This window comes from Bos indicus, chromosome 24 (assembly GCF_029378745.1).
Source record: "Bos indicus isolate NIAB-ARS_2022 breed Sahiwal x Tharparkar chromosome 24, NIAB-ARS_B.indTharparkar_mat_pri_1.0, whole genome shotgun sequence".
NCBI classification, from domain to species: Eukaryota; Metazoa; Chordata; class Mammalia; order Artiodactyla; family Bovidae; genus Bos; species Bos indicus.
Window position 1 is genome coordinate 25,998,167 of NC_091783.1, and position 23,854 is coordinate 26,022,020.

The window sequence follows — 23,854 nt, forward strand, 5'->3', positions numbered from 1 at the left end:
TTTCATGCGGGACAGACAAGTTTCTAGGGGCTTCCCAGGTGGCTCAACGGGTAAAGAATCTGCCTGTAATGTAGGAGACACAAGAGATGTGGTTCAATCTCTGGACCTGGAAAAATCCCCTGGAGGAGGGCATGGCAACCCACTCCAGTATTCTTGCCTGGTGAATCCCATGAACAGAGAAGCCTGGCAGGCTACAGTCCACAGGGCAGCAGAGTCAGACAGGATTGAAGTGACTGAGCACAGAGCACATACAGACACATTACTAAGCTTGTTTTTCTCTTGTTAATTATTTTTTGTCAGTCCAATTTACAGGGCTCCTGCCAGAGAACCTAGGTAGGTGCTAGGGAAAACAGATGATAAGAGCTCCTTTTAAGTGCTGTTAACACTCTGTTAAACAAGGATTTAACTAGTGCCTGAGTCCACTCTTAGTTGAATCAAACAGTGAAAGTCACTCAATCATGTCCAACTCTTTGAGATCCCCTGGACTTCTCCATGGACTTCTCCAGGCCAGAATACTGGAGTGGGTAGCTGTTCCCTTCTCCAGGGGATCTTTCCAACCCAGGGATCAAACCCAGGTCTCCCTCACTGCAGGCAGATTCTTTTCGAGCTGAGCCACCAGGGAAGCCCGAGAATACTGGAGTAGTACCCTATCCCTTCCGTAGCAGATCTTCCCATCCCAGGAATCGAACCAGGGTCTCCTGCATTGCAGGCGCATTCTTTACCAGCTGAGCTACCAGGAAAGCCCAGTTGAATCAAAGCCCTCCATTAAATACATGTTCACCACTAATGCTGCATCTTCTAGAATAGGAAAGTGATCTTCAAGGTGACATCTAGAATATTAAAAAGTTCAGTCAGTACATCATGTAACATTCCTAAAATTTTACAGTGAACATGGATGATCTCAGACCACATTTCGTGCATGTACTTCCTTTTCCTCTTTAGACAGTACCTTGGCAATCGGATTCTTCCTGGACAGGTCCTCTCCCTCCCGGAGGGCCACAGGGGCTGTGATCCAAGCACGCTTTTGTCTCACTGGGTGAATGTGTTTAGGAAGCAACTTGCTTTCATTTCTTGAATGTAAGGCCTAAAGCAATAAAATGTTGCCAAAAAATTAGTAAAACATTAGTATGGAATCATAAAATGTACTAGAAGTTGAAAGAAAGCTGTGCCAATTCCAAGGTATAAATTATTTCATACTTTTTGATATGGCCTTAATATAGGCTTTGGACTTCCCAGGTGGTGCTAGTGGTAAAGAACCCACCTGCCAATGTAGGAGACATAAGAGAAAAACAGGTTCAGTCTCTGGGTCAGGAACATCCCCTGGAGGAGGGCACGGCAACCCACTCCAGTATTCTTACTTGGAGAATCCCATGGACAGGGGAGTCTGGTGGGCTACAGTCCATATGGTTACAAAGAGTTGGACATGACTAAAGCAACTTGGCACGCACGCACAGGTTTCATTTTCAAAGAGAAAATATATACTCTGGAACAAACACTATCTACCTGAAGAGCTTGTTTCCAAACCAGTAAAGCAGTTTTGTTTTGTTGGTTTTTTATCAGCAAGGAAAGATCTCCCAGAGGGAAGACTTAAAAAGGCTAGAATAATGTAGTGACCTTACAAATGGGCAAATTACAATTAACACGGCAAGTCAAGAAATGTTTCTCACTGAAAATGAAGTCTTATTTTTCTGTGGTGGCTTATAATTTAAAAATGAATCACTAACGCTTTAAGACAAAATTATCAGTAACCTGTTGATATCACCTTAACTAAAACTAGTGAAAGTGTCAGTTAATGAATTTATTGTTTTAAGAATGAAGTTAAAGGATTAAATGGCCCATCTCTGGTTTATCAAAAACTAGGCAGAAAACTAATCCATAAGTTTTCAGTTGGGCTTTAATAGATGAATATATATTTTATCCAAGGAAAATTTTCATGCAGTATTAAAATGAAATGACCTAGTATTTTAAGATCAGAGATGATTTTTATACTAAGTTTACCATTTTACTCATTTTATTGCTCTACATAACTTGCATTTTACTTCAAAATATTTACACTGGTTAGCACTAGGTCACTGATTTTTTTCCTTTGTTTTGAGTGGAAAAATTCTTCTATAATTAAAAAAATTAATTATGTATCAAAACATTAAAACAATATTAAAGTTTATAATGTAAAAATGTAAAACAGCCTCCCAGTTTTCCACTCATGTTTTAGAAAATGCATTGTTAACAACCTTTTTTTTTTCCATAAAAATGGAATTATACTAGGATAGCCAAAAAGTTTGTTCAGGTTTTTTTCTGCAATAGCTTATGGAAAACCTGAAACAAACTTCATGGCCAACCCAATACTATACATCACATTCTGTCCCTTGATTTTTCATTCAGTACCTCATCATGGACATTCCTCCATGTACCGTGAGTTGTTTTACTTTTACCATTCTCTTACTGATGGATATTTAGATTGTCAAAAATGCTGCATCTCCCCTGGGTAGAGGTTCCTGTGAACATGGTTGAGTGGGAATGGCTGAGTCTGAGGTGATAGGATAGAGCTGGTGTTGTTTAGTTGCTAAGTCATGTCTGACTCTTTGCAACCCCATAGACTGTAGCCCACCCCATAGACTGTAGCCCACCACACAGACTGTCGAGTTGGTGATGGACAGGAAAGCCTAGTGTACTTCAGTCCATGGGGTCACAAAAAGTCGGACACAACTAAGCGACTGAACTGAGACTGTAGCCCACCAGGCTCCTCTGTCCATGGGATTTCCCAGGCAAGAATACTAGAGTGGGTAGTCATTTTTTTCTCCAAGGGATCTTCCTGACCCAGGGATTAAACCCACATTTCCTGCTTCCTGGCAGGAAATGATCCACCTGGGAATTTACCTGAAATTTACCTGAATCCACCTGAAATTTATAACTGATCTACCTGGGAAGCCCCAGGGATAGAGTAGGAGAACCAAAAGCTAGCTCAGAAGTCCCATTAGGAGACTGTTAATAGAGAGGGAACTTAGTGGGCTTTGGGAGACCACAGTAAGTAAATAATCACTCAAGCAAGTAATGGAAAAATCCCAAAACAATGTGGACTTACTTAATTCATAAAGCTGAACAAGTTGCTTAGCATCGAAGCTAGATGGGTTTGCTTAACAACAAAACCATGTAACAGAAGCAAGAGACATGTCCCAAAATAAACAAAAAAAACAACAGTGGAAAATAAGGCCCCAAACCTGCCCAGTGACAACAACAAGTTAATGACCCTTAAAACATACTCTCTGCAAATACAAAAAACAATAATTTACAGGAAGGTGACATTTCAAAGTGAAAGACCCTCACTGTACTGAGACCTAATATAATTTTTCCAAAGTGCCATGAGGGATGCACCATATAGGGTCAATAACTCCCCCACCCAACACATAGGAGTTAATGACGTAAGACTCAAAAGAATGAAAAACAAGGTGATCTTCTTTCCATCCTCTTTCTTCCTTTTATTTATAAAAATGCATCACTTCATGGGAAATAGATGGGGAAACAGTGGACACAGTGTCAGACTTTATTTTTTGGGCTCCAAAATCACTGCAGATGGTGACTGCAGCCATGAAATTAAGACGCTTACTCCTTGGAAGAAAAGTTATGACCAATCTAGATAGCATATTGAAAGGCAGAGACATTACTTTGCCAACAAAGGTTCGTCTAGTCAAGGCTATGGTTTTTCCTGTGGTCATGTATGGATGTAAGAGTTGGACTGTGAAGAAGGCTGAGCACCGAAGAATTGATGCTTTTGAATTGTGGTGTTGGAGAAGACTGTTGAGAGTCCCTTGGACTGCAAGGAGATCCAACCAGTCCATTCTGAAGGAGATCAGCCCTGGGATTTCTTTGGAAGGAATGATGCTAAAGCTGAAACTCCAGTACTTTGGCCACCTCATGTGAAGAGTTGACTCATTGGAAAAGCCTCTGATGCTGGGAGGGATTGGGGGCAGGAGGAGAAGGGGACGACAGAGGATGAGATGGCTGGATGACATCACCAACTCGACAGACGTGAGTCTGAGTGAACTCCGGGAGTTGGTGATGCACAGGGAGGCCTGGTGTGCTGCGATTCATGGGGTCGCAAAGAGTCGGACACGACTGAGCGACTGAACTGAACTGAACCCACTAATATTCGGGGCAGCACAACCCTTGACCACCTGTCTGGAAGCTTCACAATCATCCTATTCTAGTAAATTTCTTATCTATCACTACGCCTCTCGCTGAATTCTTTCCTGTGCTGAGACATAAAGGTCCGCGGCTCCTCGGCACCCCCTCAAAACGCCACCTAGCGGTTTCAGTGGGAGTCTGTGCTTTCAGTCTGGTAAAGACGCACTGTCTTCTGTAAAATTCAAGATAGGAATAATCCCCTTTGTTTCTTACCTCAAAATGGAGTCCATCTCCAAAGTCAAAGCAGATCTAGAAAATAAAAATTATTTGTTGTTTAATACAACGTATCAGTCAACTCAGCTTAAATATTTCGCTAATGAATAACCTACCACCTAGGATATTATAGACATTAAGAAGGATGTGTGTGTTTAACCACCACTCTCCTCCTTTGTCAAAAGGAAACACATTTTAATTCTCCTGTTTGTTCCCCACCATGACCAGAGCCAGAGAGCAGAACCCAAATCCAGCTCTTTTAGATGCATACTGCCTCCCCCAGGAAACTCAGAACACAGCTACCATCGGAAAAACAAAGGCAGAAACTCTCATCTTGAAATCCTAGCCACTCCCCGATTCTTCTCTCCTTAGCTGGTGGTTTTCACCTCATGTTCTCGGGGACCCACGTAGCTTTCCTCAAGGTCTTTAGTGTGAGATGCGCCCCCTAGCCCTGCCCCCTACTAACTCCCATCATCCCCTGCAGGTCACACGTGACTGCCCATATTCAGACTTCATTCCTCAACAACCCCTCCAGTCCCACTAGCTGTTTTCTTTGGTTCTTACCAAGCACTGTCACACTTGGGATTTCATCGCTATTCACAACTAAGTACATCATTATTCACAACTAAATAGTTACATTTACGCTCAATCTGCACAAAAGCTCCCATCTTGCCTTCTGACCCCTGCTGCATTCTTTATAGTCCATTAATCTCTTGGCTTCACTCTTGGCTTAATGCTTCACGTGACTCGTTGCTGTTGTTTAGTTACTAAGTCATATCTGACTCTCTTTCAACCTCATGGACTGTAGCCCATCAGACTCCTCTGTCCATGGGATTTGCCAGGCAAGAATATTGGAGTGTGTTGCCATTTCCTTCTCCAAGGGATATTCCCCATCCAGGGATTGAACCCGCATCTCCTGCATTGGCAGGCGGATTCTTTACCGAAGAGTCATCAGGGAAGCTAATTATTTTCAATTAATTCATCTGCCCGGTTGCCACATGAGGTAAGAGGCTTAAGAACACTTCCATCATTGCAGACAATTCTGCTGGACAGTGCTAGCACATGACTGCAGCCATTCAAAAGTTGTTGTCTATGACTCAGGGATTCTCAGTCTCTTGAGCTTCTAATATTCTGGCCTCACTTTTCCCCCAACTCTGGAAGCCTAACTATGATTCTCTTTAATCCTGTATTGGCAACATTGCTGGGGAGGGCCAGAGAGGCTGAAGGGACCCGTCACATATCCATGCTTCCTTCACAATAGTGATGTTTGTTTCCAGGGTATGTTTACGTTTGTTCAGAAGAGTTCTGTTGTGCAGACATCCTGTTTGTGAGCATCTCTTTCATTCTCAAAAGTGTGCTCACTCAGACCATAAATTTTATATAATCGCCTTATCTTTGCTTCTTGTATTGCATCCCTCACACCACATTCCTGAGCCCACTCACTCTCAGGAAATGATCCCACATTTTATTTGATGGATTGTATCTCCGATTCCCCTCTCCTTCCCTTCTTTTCCCAAGGAAGAGCCGTCCTAATGCCTTTTCAAGGTTAACCATCATCTGTGTGCTTTATTTGCAACTTTTCCACTTACTCTCCCACATTTACCTTCTCAAGAACCTTGTTCCTTCCACTAATCTTTTACCTGGATTTGCTACTTCATTTGCTAACCAAATGTGTATTTCCTTCACCAATAATGGCCAAACATATTTAGATCTTCACCATCTTAAAAATAATTAAAACTTTTCCTTGTTTCTGCCAACATTTAATCTACTGTTCCATATCCTGATTCCACTATAATTCCAAACTGAAATCTGTATTTATTGCCTTTATGTCCTCACCTGCTATTTATGTATTCTTTGTAATCTGTCTTAAATTTGGATTTTTCTCAGTCTTTCCTGCTTTTTTTCATGTGGCATCTCAGGTCACATGGATCCATGAAGCCTTGATTGGTACATCATGGAAAGCAGGGCTTTCCCTAAAGTTTCTAAGTCTCTTTCGCTTCCATCCTTTTGAAGCGTCTCGCAGGGTCTGTTCTACATATTGATCTTTCCTCTTCCTTTCTTTCCTCTGCCTTGTAGTACGTGTTCTTGTTTCCACTCTGGCAAAGAGATACTTAAGGATAGTGGGTGTTCAGCCTCTAGTATAAGTTTCTCTTGCGGAGATGAACAACCGTGGCTAATTTTCTGTTTTATAGTCAGAATATTATCTCTTCCTCATCCTGTTACTAGTTGACCAGCTAGCAATGGCTAGAAATATCTCTAACCAAAGTTGTGCTCCCCAAGTTATGTACTTTCAAAGGTGGTATGATGTAACAAAAAAGGGAAAGCAATGCTAAATGGATTACTCCTTTCTGCATGTTCCTCTGGTGGGTATTTTCGAAGGGAAAGAATAGGGATGAGATTCAGGATTCCTCATTGTCACATCATCAGGGGACATTCTTAAAATGTGATACATTTCTTGCCTAGTCTCCTAACCATTGTTTTCTCTGTACAAACTCTCCTGAGGAGTTGCCCAGGTAATATATTCTCCACTTTTACTCTTCCCTAGAATCTTACTGGGCCTAGCAAAGGTGTGATATTATATGTAACTTTAAGTAAATGTTATTCTGACCAAATATATATATTCCAGGATATAAGTAAAGGAGGGCAATTTATAGTTTTCAAGTCAAATGTAAACTCTTTATAAAAGTATTTTCATTTTTTATTTGAGTGTACCTTTTCAAATGTTACTTGTTAAGAAATGTAGAAAACCACATAAGCAGTGCGTAAGTTTTAATCTGTATTTTGTTCACTGGGGTTCTTGTTAAAATGAAGATTTCATTTCAGTATGCCTGAATTTAAGCTTTACCCTTGGCATTTCTAACCAGTTCTCAGATGATGCTGAGGCTGCAGGTTCTTGAACTGCACTTTAAGTAGCAAAAGTTGTAGAGCTGTGATATGCAACATCATTCATTCATTGAGGGATACAGACAACAAAGTTCATCTATTCATTATTATCTCAGTAGTTGATACAAGAAGCTTTGTCACTCTTGATTGCTAATTATCTTGAAAGCAGAGAATCTTTTATTTCATGAATTTACTTACTTTTAACTGCTTAAAACGTTTACATTGCAATTTACTCATCACTCTGTGAATGGAGAACTTTGGATACAGAACTTACAGATATGGAGTAAGATGTGCTATGACTATATATACAAAAGCAGAGTTAACAGGACAATGAACATCTGCATAACCAGTTTCAACAGCTGTCTAGCATACACTTTGTTTTTTTCATTGCCCATTGCTTCTCAAGGGGTTTTATCCCATTTACATTTTACTGTTGTTACATGCTTTTGCCACTGCAACAATTGATTTTTGAGAATTTCCCTGAATTCTTTAATTGAAGTACAATATTGGTTTTCTCACACATTTCTTTTTAACTGAATTTTTAATTCAGGGGTATTTGTAGATTTACACAAATATTGTAGAGAGAGTGCTGAGTGCCTTTACTCATCTCCCCCTAAAGTTAACATTTTAAATAACTGTGGTACATTTGTCAAAACTAAGAGCTGAAAATTGGTACAGTTAACTAAATTCTATACTTCAGATTTCGGTATTTCCTCCATTAATGCCCCATGTTGCAGGAAGTTTTCATGCTTCCTTAACCTACTCTAGTCTGTGACCATCTATCAGGCTTTCCTTGTTTATGACCTTGACCACTTTGAGGACTTCACTTTGGCCAATTATCCCGCAGAGTATCTTCTTACTTGGATGTATCTGTTATTTTTCTTACATTTAGAACTGGGCGGTGTGTTTTTGTAAAGAATACCACAGAGTGGTGGTGAAGTGCCCTTTTCATCACAGCATATCAGGGGTGCATGACAGCCACGCGACAGTATTTGCTAAGCATCCTTTGCAGGTTTCTCCTCTGTAAAGCTGCAACTCTCCCTTCACGTGCTGTATTCTTTGAAGTGAGTCATTAAGTCGAGCTCACCTCAGAGTGGGGATGCTGAATGGGCACATGCCGGAGGAGAGGGGTTAAGCTCTGCTTCAGAGGGGCAGGGAATCTATGCTTGTTGTTTGGAATTCTTTTGTGAGAAAGATTTATCTCTTTTTCTATCACTTATTTACTAATTCAATCATCTTTATCAGCTTGGACTCATACATATTGATTTTACTGTGTGGATTATAATATAACACCATTTTATTTATTTTGTTGTTCAAACAGTTCCAGCTGTGGCCACTGGAAGATCTTGACGGTTAAATTCTATGTCCCTCTGACATGTCCCCATGCTTTAGTTTTTGAGCTCTTTCTTACTGTCTAGTATTACAAGATATTCCACATTCGTCTTGTATTTTCTCTGTCCCAGCTTTAGAATGAACCATTTCATCAGGAAGCCTTGATTTCTAATACTGAATGGTATTCAGAAGCCAAGAGCTGGGTGTGTAAGTGTAGTACCTTACAATCTTGTTTCCAGTCTCATCACCACTTTTTAGGAGAGGGCATAAAGATAGGGCTTTTCTTCTGAACTTTGTTATTACTAGAGGTTGTTACAATTATTTGGAGTAGCAAAAGTTTCATCTAAACCTAATTACCTCCCAAAGGCCCCACCTTCAAATGCTATCGCATTGGAAGTTAGGGCTTCCGCATGTGAATTCGGGTTAGGACACAAACATTGCGTTTATAACAACGGGTGAGAGAATTCAGCCAATGAGATATCAAGGAGCTTCCAGAAGAAGATTCTTCCCTCTGATAAGAAGAAAAACAAATGCACAGTCTCTTTGTACCTGCTTCTGGAGACTGCTGAGCAAGGATGTGACATTTGGAATGGTGAGGGCCACCTGTGACCATGAGCAGAAAGCTTATAAGATGGCAGAGAAGCCAAACTGAAACCATAACATCTTTGAGTTATAGGACTGCTCAAATATGGAACCAGCCCTTATCTCTGGACTATTTCTTATGAGATAATAAGTATTCTTTTTATTTAATCTTTTAGTTGGGTTTTGGTACTTATATCTGAAAGCAGCCTAATAACATTCATTTTGCAGAGTTATTATAAAATTAAAAGAAATAATACATACATGTTCTTATTGCAATGACTGGCACATAGCAGGCACTCAATGAATAGAATTATGAGGCTATTTCCTCATTTCTAAGACTTGAATGAATTTTCCTCACCTTACAATTTCAGAAATTTGGATGTACCCATGCCTTTAATTTTCCAAGCTCCCACCATATGTTAAGTTAGAGTGTTTCTGTTCTCTTGGATTCTTACATGTTGGGAAGATGGACACAAATAGGGTGTGATAAGAGCTGTAAGGAAAATTCAAGCAGGTTCAGGGTGGTAGAGAGGAATTTAGGACTTCAGGGAGGCTCTCAGAGGTTGTATCTGCAGAGACTGGAATGGGATGAGACAGCAAGTCAGGCAGAGCCCTGCAAAAGGAATAGCCAGGCCAGGAGTGTGAGAGAGCACCATGGTAAGGCATGGTTGAGGGGGAGGGAGTCAGTGGAAATGGTGTCGCAGTGCTGGTTATATTTCTTATTTGGCTGCTGTTTACATGGTAGGCTCAATTTGTGAAAATCCAGTAATTCACTATGCTTCCGTAAAAACTTACCAAAATAGATTTTGAAGCCCCTGGGGGCTCTGAAGGTAAAGAATCAGCCTGCAAAGCAGGAGACCTGGGGTTTGAGCCCTGGGTGGGGAAGATTCCCTGGAGAAGGAAATTGCAATCCATTCCAGTATTCTTGCCTGAAGAACTCCATGGACAGAGGAGGCTGGTGGGCTACACTCCATGAGGTCACAAAGAGTCAGGCATGACCGAGCGACTAACACTTAAAACTGAGGGTTTCTTGGAATCAACCTAATAGTTCTGCTATTTGCGGTTTAGAACACTGACTGCAATAGCCTATTTTCACAGACCCTTAATAAAGATGTGACAGACTGAGATATTCGCTCCACATTCATGGTACAAAAACTCCAAGAGACCTGTACCAACGTTTTGTCAACTGTGGAACTCTCTATGTGACTAAGGAGATGGCTGAGATCTTAACTACTCCTTCCTAAAGGAGATGGTTTGGATGTTTCCTTAGGGCTTGCACCTCACAGCACACACGCTTAAGTTCAAACAGTAGTTCTCAGTTGGGAGAGATTTGGTGCACACACACTCCCCAAACCCGCCCCCACCTCCCTGTGGTCACCTGGGATATTTGGTAAAGCCTGGAGACATTTTTGCTTATCGAAGCGGAGTTCTGTGTTGGGGGGTTGGAGGGGGGAGTAGAGGAAGTGAGTGCTACTGACAACTATTGGGAAGAAGAGACCAGAGAAGCTGCTCAACATCCTACGATGCACAGGACAGCCCCTCCGCCAACACGGCACTCTCTGGCTCTAAATGGCAAAGTGCCAAGCTTCAGAAACCCTAACTTAGACCATGTGTTTCTAAGTTACCGCAATAACTAGGGTCAAGAAGGTCATACAAGCTCTGGAGGACCATGAATTGATGGAAATTTCCAAACTGGTGCAGACAATATAAATGGAGTAACTGATACACACTGGCTTCTGTCCCACATTTCTACTCCTTCCCACTTCTCTTTGAATATTTTCAGTTCTGTAAGTTTGAGTGATGGCCTGTGGGGATGGTATGAAAGGATTTCAAGCATTAGAAGGATGTCTGGACAAAGTGGACATTATGGTTTCTCTCAACTATGAAATCTTTAACTTTTTTTTTTTCTCACAAGGAACTTGGTGATTGAAAAATGTCACATATGACATGCCTTCAGCATTTAAGACTGAAGAAGAAAAGTAAGCTTCTAGTTTCTGTAGCCAAACAAGAAGTGTTTTTAGATGAACCAGACATATCCTTCAAAAGATTCCCAATTTACTGATTTAGGGGAAAATTTTTTTTTTTCTATCGTTAGAAGAACATAGTCATCTTGTAAAAACTGGCCTTCTTGGTAACTGGGAAGAAAATAATTGTTTTTTTTTTTTTTTTTTTTGGAAAAGGAATGAGGGAAGGTCAGTTTTACAATCAATCAATGACTCTTTGTTCCCGAGGTCGGCACCTTTAGAAAAGACTTCCTTTTCTGAAGTCACCTTGATGAGCTTAACAAACAGAACCCTGGAGGACTTACAAGTCACTGGATGACAGCTGCTCCTGGCTAATAGGCTATTGGCCTTAAGCAGATGATTTTCAAGCTTTCTGTTGTGATTCTTTGAGTCCATGGTTAGTTCAGTTCAGTCGTTCAGTCGTGTCCGACAATTTGCGACCCAATGAATTGTAGCATGCCAGGCCTCCCTGTCCATCACCAACTCCCGGAGTTCACCCAAACTCATGCCCATCGAGTCGGTGATGCCATCCAACCATCTCATCCTCTGTCGTCCCCTTTTCCTCCTGCCCCCAATCCCTCCCAGCATCAGAGTCTTTTCCAATGAGTCAATTCTTCGCATGAGGTGGCCAAAGTATTGGAGTTTCAGCTTTAGCATCAGTCCTTCCAAAGAACGCCCAGGGCTGATCTCCTTTAGAATGGACTGGTTGGATCTCCTTGCAGTCCAAGGGACTCTCAAGAGTCTTCTCCAGCACCACAGTTTAAAAGCCTCAATTTTTCAGCGCTCAGCTTTCTTCACAGTCCAACTTTAACATCCATACATGACCACTGGAAGAACCATAGCCTTGACTAGACGAACCTTTGTTGGCAAAGTAATGTCTCTGCTTTTGAATATGCTATCCAGGTTGGTCATAACTTTCCTTCCAAGGAGTAAGTGTCTTTTAATTTCATGGCTGCAATCACCATCTGCAGTGATTTTGGAGCCCCCCAAAATAAAGTCTGACACTGTTTCCACTGTTTCCCCATCTATTTCCCATAAAGTGATGGGACCAGATGCCATGATCTTCGTTTTCTGAATGTTGAGCTTTAAGCCAACTTTTTCACTCTCCTCTTTCACTTTCATCAAGAGGCTTTTTAGTTCCTCTTCACTTTCTGCCATAAGGGTGGTGTTATCTGCATATCTGAGGTTATTGATATTTCTCCTGGCAATCTTGATTCCAGCTTGTGTTTCTTCCAGTCCAGCGTTTCTCATGATGTACTCTGCATATAAGTTAAATAAGCAGGGTGACAATATACAGCCTTGACGTACTCCTTTTCCTATTTGGAACCAGTCTGTGGTTCCATGTCCAGCTCTAACTGTTACTTCCTGAGTCCATGGTTAAGTGACCCCTTAAACTTTAATATCTCAGACTAACTGATAACTTATTGCAGATGAGATGTACAGGAGTACAAAGAAGTTTAAAATATTGTTTTAACTTTGAGGCATTATATGGCTTATTATTTCCATTCAGCCAGAAAGAACTGTAGCCTGCTTTAGAATGGTAATCAATGGATGATGTTTGGGGACCCAAATAGAGGTGACCTAACATGCCTGCTGCTGCTCGTCCATCTCATGCCCACCATCCGATAGTCACAGAAACACCTGTTACTTCCCTTTCTTATCCCCGCTTCCAACCAGGCCGAGTGTTTTACAAATTCTGTTTCCCTTCTTTGAACACAAGGCAGAATCAGAAACTGCCTTTAGGGTCCCTGGCTTACACCCAACCCGTTCTTAAAGAGTTTTCAGCTTTGGCTAAAATAATTTAAGGGAAATAAAATGAGATAAATAAAGGCCATGGATGCCATTTGTTTGTTTCCTCTTATCAGTTCAGTTCAGTCGCTCAGTCGTGTCCGACTTTGCGACCCCATGGACTGCAGCACGCCAGGCTTTTCTGTCCATCACCAACTCCCAGAGCTTGCTCAAACTCATGTTCATCAAGTTGCTGACGCCATCCAACCATCTCATCCTCTGTCGTCCCCTTCTCCTCCTGCCTTCAATCTTTCCTAGCATCAGGGTCTTTTCAAATGAGTCAGTTCTTCGCATCAGGTGGCGAGAGTATTGGAGCTTTAGCTTCTGTATCAGTCCTTCCCATGAATATTCAGGCTGAGTTCCTTTAGGATTGACTGGTTGATCTCCTTGAGAGTCCAAGGGAAAAACATAAATGTTTTCCTTGGAAACATTTATGACACCAAGAATTTTAAAACAGAGAGTTAACAATGCTATGCTACACTTGAGTTGTTAGATCATGTTGCAAACTGTCATTTCAAGGGACATTGTATAATCTTGGACAGCTCCTATTTTTAACTTGGCATAGACAAACTGAAGATCCCAAAAAGCCAACATTATTTTATTTAGTGTCAATTTGCTTGGCCCCTAAAACATCTTTAAAAAATTAGAGTTACTAACAAATATCTAAATATGCTTTTTAATATTTAACTTTCTTTTCCATTCCCAATTATTTTCCAAGAGGGATGTTAATAAGCAGTGATTCTCAAGTATGAGTGGCACGTGAATCATCTTGTTAAAAGGCAAGACTTTCGGGCCGCACCAGGGAGTTTCTGATTCAGTAGGTCTGGGATGAGGCTTCCCAAGTGGCGTGGTGGTAAAGAACTCGCCTGCCAATGCAGGAGACATAGGAGACTCGGGTTCCATCCCTGGGTCGGGAAGATCCTCCGGAGGAGGGCATTGCAATCCCACTCCAGTATTCTTGCCTGGAGAATCCCATGGACAGAGGAGCCTGGCAGGCTATGCACCATAGGGTCACAAAGAGTTGGACAGGACTGAAGCAACTTAGCATGCACACACCCAGGTCTGGAGTGGGGTATAAAAATCTGGATTTCTTACACAAGTTTCCAGGTAACGCTGATGCTGCTGGTCTAGGGACCACACTTGTGAAATCAACTGTGTAAAATCACAGAGTAGCAGGGGAATGAGAAGGAGAGGCTGTATAATTCATAGCCTGGATAAGAAGCCCTTAATTACAGAGATGCATGCAACAGTATATTCCAAATAAGGACATTCAGCAACTGAATTATTCCCATCACAAGATTTTCCACTTCACAAGCAGTAATCCAAAAGTCTACAAGATTGCCTTAAACGGTGTTCACACCTTTCTCCTGATTCATATCTCTTCTTCTGGCTTACTTTTTACTGATCCTGAGAATTTATCATTTTTGAAATATTTTATTTACCATTGTATTGGTGTTTTCTATAGTTGCTACAAATGCTTTGAGAATCAGCACAATATAAGGAAACCTGTATAACGCATATTTTCAGATATATCTATATAATACGTAATTTCTTAGACATAAGTGACAGGCTGTTTCGACCTTTAGGCTGCAATGTACTCCTGAAAATGACACTAAAAAATAGAATGGAGAAAACCAGATTCCCCCGACCCCTCCTGCACAGAAGCTTAAGAAAACCAAGAACTTCAAGTTTTCCTTTTACATCACTAGATGGCACTGCTCTGTCAGTAAGTCGAACTGCAGGAATTGCCAAAAACTGCTCAACAACTGTTTCCAAGGTCCAAAGTGGAAAACAGGCTTTTCAATTGACTTCAAATAAGCAAACTGGCAAAACCCAACAGTGAAAAGCAATGGTTTTAGAAAGCTGTGAGAATACTTCTGCAGGACAGTGAAATTAGGCAAATTTCAATGTACGTTTCTCCTTTTTTCCCCCTTTCTTGAATGATTCTATCTTGTAATGAAACTAAACCAATTATGTAATTCCATAATTCAGGTCTTTCATATGACTGACTATAGGAAACTGCTTATTTTGGAGGTGGTGGTCTAACTAACTATAGGAAACTGCTACAGTGGAGGTGGTGGTCTCGCCTTTGGATTGACAGAGAGGCGTTCGGTGTCGGGGGTACCTGGGCTCTCCCCAGCTTCATGCATTAACAACAATCACCAAATCTAGCTACTGACACATGGTGGTGGTGGTGGTGTTCAATCGCTAAGTCGTGTCCGACTCTGTGCCCCCGTGGACTGCAGCACGCCAGGCTCCCGTCTTTCACCATCTCCCAGAGCTTGCTCAAACTCATGTGCATTGAGTCGGTGATGCCATCTAACCATCTTGTCCGAAAAGAATCTGACATTTTCGGAGCACCCTGTGTTCAGTATGAAAAGGCACACAGTGGCTGCTCCAGAAACGTCGAATTGCTTTCCCTACACCTGCCTTTCCCCTACTGTAGGCTCCATGACCGTGGGGCTGTTCACAAGCATCTAGAAGGCAGGTTGGCACACAGTGGAAGCACAGCTAGGAACTGCTGAACGTGTTCAAGTCGAACAAAAATTTACCCCTCACTCCATCCAGACATTAAAGATTTCTTCTAAACAAACGAAATTCAGATTATGATTCCAACTTTTTCCAAACATAGAAAGATACATTAACTCTTAGGTTTTTAAAGGATTGTTCTGTGTCCAAGGCATTGAGCTAGTTTATAGATAAATGGTACACTGATTCTATTTCAAAGAGGTTCAGTTTGTCAGGAGAGATAAAGCGGACATAGGGTTTCCCTAGTGGCTGAGATTGGAGAGGGCACTGGCGACCCACTCCAGTACTCTTGCCTGGAAACTCCCATGGACGGAGAAGCCTGGGAGGCTGCAGTCCATCGGGTAGCGAAGAGTCAGACGCGATTGAGCGACTTCCCTTTCACTTTTCACTTTTATGCATTGGAGAAAGAAATGGCAACCCACTCCAGTGTTCTTGCCTGGAGAATCCCAGGGACGGGGGAGCCTGGTGGGCTGCTGTCTATGGGGTCGCACATAGTCGGACACGACTGACATGACTTAGCAGCAGCAGTGGCTGAGATGGTAAAGAATCTGCCTGCAATGGAGGAGACTGGGGATGGATCCCTGACTCAGGATGATCCCCTGGAGAAGGGAATGGTTACCCACTCCAGTATTCTTGCCTGGAGAATATCAGGGACAGAGGAACCTGGGGGGCTACAGTCCACAGGGTCGCAAAGAGGTGGACACGACTGAGCGACTAATACACACACATTACTACAAGAGGTTGTTGTTGTTGTTTAGTTGCTTTGTGACCCCGTGGACTGTTGCCTGCCAGGCTCCTCTGTCCCTGGGATGTCCCAGGCAAGAATACTGGAGTGGGTTGCCATTTCCTTCTCCAACATTACTATAAGAGGTAGAATAACTTCATTGTGTGAATAACAGCTGCAAAAACAGTTCTGGGGAGCTCAGAAAAGGCAGAAAGTATCTCCTCTAGAGAATCTGGGAGAGGTTTAGGGGAGGGAGCAGATGGGAGGTGGAAGGAAACAATCTGCTTTAAGAAATGCAGGTGTCAGAACAAGGAGGGGTGGATTCTGACACCCAGACCATATGAGCAGAAAATAAGGACAAAGCCTTGTGCTAAGGATCTTCACAGATCCTATAAGGATGAACTTCCAAGGAGGGATTCTATGCCTTCAGAGCTTCGAGGAGATTTTTTTGGCAGTACTGCAGGGCGGGAGCCAGGAGACGGTTTGAGGGTTAAGGTAGTAAGCCAAGGGAGATGCGGTGAGGACCGGGAATAGCGTCATGGCGCCCAGATGGATGGGTGGGGTGAGAGTCTTTATGGGGACCACGTGAACCCCTGGCAATGCCCTGCGTGTCGAGGATAGGAGAAGGCGGCAGATGGTGTCAACATTTTGAGTGTGAGTAGCTAGAAGGATGCAGTTCTCAGAGATGCTACGGCAGCATCCTGAGGAAATCCTTTGAGTAGGGAGGTGACAGCAGACAGTGGACAGTATGGTGCTGCAGTTCACAGCGAGGCAGGGGTCACGCGCAGGGTCCCCAGAGGGCACCGCTCCAGCCACTGCTGCCGCCACCCACGCGCCGCCTCCCACCTGTATCTTCTGGAGACGTGGGTCCAGCATGTCCTTCGGTGCTGGGTTGGAAAACCAGGACAGCCTCCCTGAGGTGAACAGACCCCCGGCAGAGTACTATGCAAACGAAGGAGGAAATTGAAAGAAGAGCTGATTGGTTGGGAGCCTGTTATACAGAGTGAAGTCAGAAAGAGAAAACCAAATATTGTATATTAGTGTATATATGTGGAATCTAGACAAATGGGACTGAAGAACCCATTTGCGGGGCAGAAATAGAGACACAGACAAAGAGAATGGGTTTGCAGACCTCATGAGGGAATGAGAGGGTGGAACTGAGTAGCAAAGAAACATACATTACCATATGCAAAAGAGCTAATAGAGGGTTTCTGTATAACACAGGGACTCAACCTGGTGCTCTGTGACAACCTAGAGGGGGTGAGAGGGAGGTCCAAGACGGAGGGGACAGATGTATCCTTATGGCTGATATACTTATATGCTGTTGTATGGCAGAAAGCAACACAACACTGTGAAGCAATTATCCTCCAATTAAAAATAAATTTTAAAAAAATAAGAAAAAAAAAAGATGACCGAGCCGGGCCACTGGTGCCATTTCCCAATTAGCACTCTTGGGGTCTAAGGAGACTGGATCTCTAACACGAGGCAGTTTATGGGCCATTTATTTCAGTTGATTTAGTTTGTATTGTAGGGAACTTGGAAGAATAGCAGGATGGAGATATTTTAGAATAGGGAAAATTGGACCTACCACTTCTCGTCTCCACCCAAATCTCCCTTCTCATTTTCCCATCAGCCAGGCAGCACCTGCTGGACTGATGAAAAGCATTCCCATGAAGGTGTGATTTTGAGACAAGACCTAGGGAAGTGTTTGGCACACAGTAGGTAGGTGCCCAATAATACCTGATGAGTAAATGAATGTATCAAGGCTTAATCAGCCTAGAGGATATTTGCATTTTAAAAAGAGGTAAGATGAATCCCTAATGAGAATCTCTCACAATCTATCACCATTTCTCACTGGGGGAGCTACTGGCATTTCTGATAGGGAGAATCTTTTTGAGTGGCTAATTTTTTTCTTGAAGGTTCTGTGGATTGCTTGAAGTTTAGCATCCTGCCTTTGGAGTAGTAAATACCAGAAGCATTCTGTGCCCATCAGGCTCCTCTGTTCATGGGATATTCCAGGCAAGAATACTGGAGTGGGCTGCCATTTCCTTCTCCAGGAGATCTTCCTGATCCAGGGATCAAACCTGTGTCTCCTGTGTTTGCTGCATCAGCAGGCAGATTCTTTGTCACTGTGCCACCTGGGAAGTCCCTTGTTCCCAAACCAAGCCTCCTGCCACGCTGCACACTCCTTCCACTGTACTGTTTGGGCTTTTCTGCCACCCTTAGATCACAGCATCCAAAATTCTGAAAGATCTTTTTTTTAATAATGAGGCAAAATTATTTTTGCCTCATTATTAAATGAGTCAACTACAATCTCTTCTTTCTCCACCCTTTCATAACCAACTAACTAACATTCATCTTTTCATTTTCTTAATGATTTGAACACCTCCCTAAAAACGCTCACTTGTCAATAAATCTTTTGAGGCTTCCTTGGTACCAAGAAGGCTGCAGGCTCATCTTTCTGCATGTCCTTCTGTCCTGCATGCTGTGTTCCAGCTACATGGACTCCGTTCAAGAAACCATGCACCCTTGTCTTCAGGCAAAGGCATATGCTCTTCTCTCTACTAGAAGTGTCTTCCCCCTTCTTCTTTTTGTATCATCTTAATAATTTGTAATTACTCTCAGGTCTTTGCTGGACACTCAGTGCTGGAGCCCCTTCGGTAGGTTCCATGGCACCACGTGTTCTTTTATCATTACTCTTTAGCATCACCCGCCTGGGATTTTGCCATTTACTTTTTTACCAGACTGTAAGCATCATGAGGGCAGAGCACTTCTGGAGTTTTCATTGTCTCCCAACATCTGATACATTGTCTAGATTGAGCAGGGAGTGGCTCAACTGTGGTCATCTGTGGTTAGTTCTTAGCTAGTTTATTTTCTTGAGGGCATTGTTCATTTTACCATTAGACTATGGTAAAAATCTTGATGTTCCAGCTTCTGTAACTCCAATCACTAAGCTTTACATATGATAAAAATCTCAAAAAATTTAAAAAATGATTTGAAATCAACAAAATAGTGCAATGTCATATGTGGTATACATCTGAAACTTTAAGATAAACTTAACTAAGAAAATAATCTTCCCTCATATTTGGGCTATATGTTTGAAAAGTGTTATCAGCTGTTAAAATCTTTGGCACACTGAAAGATAGAAACAGCTGTATTTTTTGTTGTTGCTGCTGTTTATTAAGAAATATTAAAATTGATCTAAAGCACATTTATAATTTTAATTAAGGTCTCTGATTTTTACTGCAATTTGGCAGTTTTAAAAATACAAACCCTTATTCAATGTGTAATTTCTTTTCCATATAAATATTTGTATGCATCACTGATCAATAAAATATTTTGCAAAATTTAGACTGGTAATTCTCACTCTTATACCTGTCTGATAATTAAATTAACTGGAAAGTTTCTAAGGGCTTCCCTGATGGCTTAGACAGTAAAGAACCTACCTGCAATGCAGGAAACCTGGGTTTGAACCCTGGGTCAGGAAGGTCCCCTGGAGGAGGAAATGGCAACCCACTCTAGTATTCTTGCCTGAAAAATCCCATGAACAGAAGAGCCTGGCAGGCTACAGTCCATGAGGTCACAAAAACTCAGATACAAGTAAGTGACATTTTCTAGCGATATATATTTCTGGACTTTAGCCTTGGGGATTTTAATTTATCCCATCAGATATTTCTAATGATCAGGGAGACTTTAAACTCAATTATCATGTCTTTTTGCAAAGTACTTTCCCCTAATTTTATAACTAAAGAACATTTCTGTTAAAGAGTTGCCAATTCCCATTTATTTTTAGCAACAAAAACAGATGTGAAATCATACATTTCTAAAAGTCCCTGGATATGATAATTTACTCTTATAAGCTTCAATACTTACCATCTCACTTAGATTTTAACTTCTTCTAAAATCTGTCATCCACTTGCATATTAGAATCTGAAGCACAACTCCAGTGTTACTGATAATTTATAAGTAGTCACATCTACCTGAGTTAAATTATATCTCTTAAAAGATATATTGAAGTCTTAACCCCAGTACATCAGAATGTGACTTTATTTGGAAACAAGGTCTTTGCAGATTTAACCAAGTTGAGGTCATTAGCCTGAGTCCTGATATAATTGTTGCTGTTATTTAGTCGCTAAATTATTTCTGACTCTTTCAACCCCATGGACTATAGGTCACCAGGCTCCTCTGTCCATGGGATTTCCCAGGCAAGAATACTGGAGTGGGTTGTCATTTCCTTCTTCAGGGGATCTTCCCAACCCAGGGATCAAACCCGCCTTTCCTGCATTGGCAGGCACATTCTTTACCACTGAGCCACCAGGAAAGCCCTAAAGCTATGCTATGGCTATGCTATTGCAGTGTCTTTCCTACATTCATAATTTAAAGGAATACTAAATTTCAGTTAGATATTAGTGAGACTGGACATGGAATTTATTCCCAGCCATGTCTAAGGACCTACTGAATTCTATCCATGGACCATCTGGGAGTCGGTAGATCCCATGGAAAGAACTCATGGAAAGCAAAGCTTCTCTGACTTTATTTACAAAATTGCTTCTATTTCCCATCTGACAGAGTTGGCTCTATTTGTGTGCTAGGTCTGTGAGTGCCACTCAGCATCTTGCTTCTGGTTTGTCTCTCGGAACTTCAGAAGAAAGTTAGAGACCACATATTACAGACTCAGCAGCTAAGGTTCAGCGTATGATTTAGCATTAACAATCAGCATTTACATGAGATTTGAAAGAAGGAAGTGAAGCAGAAGCCGTGTGTCTGCTCTTCTTGCTGGCAAGCACAGATGTGGATGGAGCTGGGTCTTTGCAGTCATCTTTCTCTAGCTCTAGGGTCCATCTAGTAAAATCCATATTAGATTCCTGAGTGCCAAGATGTAGGGTCCCAGGACATATCGGTGTTATACATCCTAGCAAACGTGGCACGGTTCTGGAGCTGGCAACAGAAGTAACACCCCGATTTGTCTGTTTTCACATTGTGGGGTGGCAAGTGTGGGTTCCTAATCACGGGAGAGGCAGCTGTTCCCTAAGTGCTTGGGCTTGGCTGGATGGCTTTGAAGCCATTACTGATAGCTCAAAATGGAGTGTTTCCTCAGTCTTTGTCACACGGATGCAATGGACACAATGCCCTTCCTGCTTTAATGAGTGAATTCTGTGATCTGCAACTGAACTCTGACCCACAGACACTACAATTTATATTCTCTTCCATAAAAGACCCATGTCCTGGAGAACTACTTCTGTTGGAATAAATGCTTTACAAATATTCTTCCCTGAAATCTATAATTCCAACTTCAAACACATCAGGGGCAAAATGCTGAACTGCACACTGTTCTTTGATCAAAAATAAACATACTCAAATTTGTATCATTTAAAGTACTACAGAAAATACAAAGAACTGTCCAAGAGTTTTGCTTATTCAATTAGTTATAATCACTTTTTTAAAGAGGCAGTCAGTTCATGCCCAGTAAACAAAAAATACTGAATTGCTAGAGTAAAAAATATACCGAAGGTATGTACCTATTTCTCTGTAAATGTACTTTGATTGGTCTGCTTGTTATACCACTTGAGAATAAAGGCAATTTCTTTTCTAGGATTTAATATTTAAACTTCAAACTGAGCCAGGTGCTATGCTAGCGTGATAATCTCCTTTAGCTAGGAAATACCATGAGGAGGGAACTAGTTGCTCTGTTATTCTGCAGGCCAGAAAGGAAACTGCAAATTATCTTTGAAGAGTTTTACTAACAAAATAAACTTGAATTGAACATCACCTCAACGACCTCAATAACTTGGGCAAAATGAAATAAAAAGCAGGAAAATTAACTGGTGTGACAAAGATCTGCAGGTCCTAAACAGCTCACAAGTGAGAATTCACTGAAATTCCTAGATTGTATTAGCCATGTTTTTCTTACATGATAAATGTGTGCTGCTGTTGTTCACTCTCTGAATTGTGTCCGATTTTACATGAATATATACATATAAAATCCACAGGGGGAAAAATGTCCTTCCTTCATTGTAATTCTGGGGTAGAGAGAAGGCAATCTTTTGGAAGTTAGAACTTTTAATATGGAGAATGTACTTGTCTTTTTTTATTTTTACCATTATATAAGAAAACAGAATATGGTTTTGTACCTAATCTCTCTGAACACACATTTAAGTCTCTGGAAGGTGAAGGCAAACCTATATTAGGAGGATAACTGTCACTTTATCGACACCCATTTGGCAAGCCTCTTCCAGAGTCAAGTACATCCCCAGTCCTGTCCGACTCTTTGCGACCCCATGGACTGCAGTCCGCCAGGCTCCGCTATCTACGGGATTCGCTAGGCAATACTGGAGTGGATTGCCATGCCCTCCTCCACGGGATCTTTCTGACCAGGGTCTCCTGAATCGCAGGCGGATTCTTTACCGTTTAAGCCACCAGAGAAGCCAAACCCTTTATGCGCAATTACCTCAACAAACAGAAAACAAATGTATTTAAAAAACCAATCAGAGTATAGAAGTAAAGCATAAGAAATGCAGATCTAGAGAGCTAACACTGTTTGCCAGTTTAATAACCTCCGAAAACCCCATTTGACTGTTGCGCTGCACGTCGACTTTCTGTAATATTTTAAAGTGAAAAAAGAAACCTTAAAACGATTACCTATGTTCATTACCTTAGGCGATGTTTTATAACATCAACTTTGTGAACTTTAAGTTCTAGCTATAGGTGGGTGATCTGAAGTGTAACGTGGCTTTAAGAAAAAAAAATTAAACTTTGTAGAGTACATCAGAGGAACTCTCTGGGGCCCCTGTCTGCAGTCTCAGAATACAGGTGTGTTCCCCAGGTCATTCCCGCGCTCGAGCGGCGGGAGCCCGGGGAGGTAGGCGCGGCCGCTGCCTCCATGTTGCGGTCGGAGGAGACTCGGGACAAAGCCCGGGAATCCAGGAAAGGTGTCCCCGCCTCAGGGCTCCCTGCACCCGCAGATCGCAGATCCAGAAACGCGCTGGGGCCCGTGTGCGACCGCAAGAGAAACGGAACTGCAGCCCGGTTCCCACCGGCCGCTCGGCCCCAGCGGAGTAGCAGGGTCCCCGCTCGCGGCCGCCTGCCCGGCCCTCTCCCACCTCGGGGCACAAAGAGGGATCGCCGGGCGGGCCGGCCCTCCCCCAGCGGAAGCGGGCAGGTCGAAGCGCGGACCGGGCGCCGGTCACCGCCCCGGCTTGCCCTGGGCTCCGTGCCGCCGGCTCCCCGCACTTACCAGGAGAAGCAGCAGCGCGCCCTCCACGCCCCGCGCCATCGCGCCTCCGCCGCCGGCTCCCCGCGTCCCCGCGCGCGCGCCGGCTCCTCCCCGGCGCCCCCGCCCCGAGGGTCCCCTCCCCGGCGGCGGCCGCACGGCCCTGCCCAGAGGGGCGGCTCCAGGTGTGGCCTCCGCGAGAAAATGGAGCCCGGAGCCAGACCGAGCGGCTCGGGCCGAGGTGGGAATGGCGCGGAGGAGGGAGGCGCCCGGGGGACGCCCGCCCCGCGCCGCACGCGCACCTGGAGCCATGACGGCCGCGGGCTGGGAACTCCGAATGACCGGCCCCGCCCCGCCGCCTCCCCTCCCCGAGCCCCTCTCCGCCGAGGGCGGCCGGCTCTCCGCGCC

General features: G+C 42.9%; 1 protein-coding gene across 1 annotated transcript in view; it reads right to left on the reverse strand.

Annotated features, from left to right (window-relative positions):
- Positions 1-23,775, reverse strand: part of DSG2 (desmoglein 2) — a 52,833-nt gene extending 29,058 nt beyond the window's left edge. Inside the window, exons 1-3 of the mRNA XM_019986924.2 lie at positions 23,471-23,775; positions 4,396-4,431; positions 950-1,084 (exon numbers count right to left, since the gene is read on the reverse strand). Coding sequence (XP_019842483.2) covers positions 950-1,084; positions 4,396-4,431; positions 23,471-23,758 — 459 coding nt within the window. The 5' untranslated portion in view covers positions 23,759-23,775. The remainder of the gene's footprint in view (positions 1-949; positions 1,085-4,395; positions 4,432-23,470) is intronic.
- Positions 23,776-23,854: the final 79 nt, after the last annotated feature.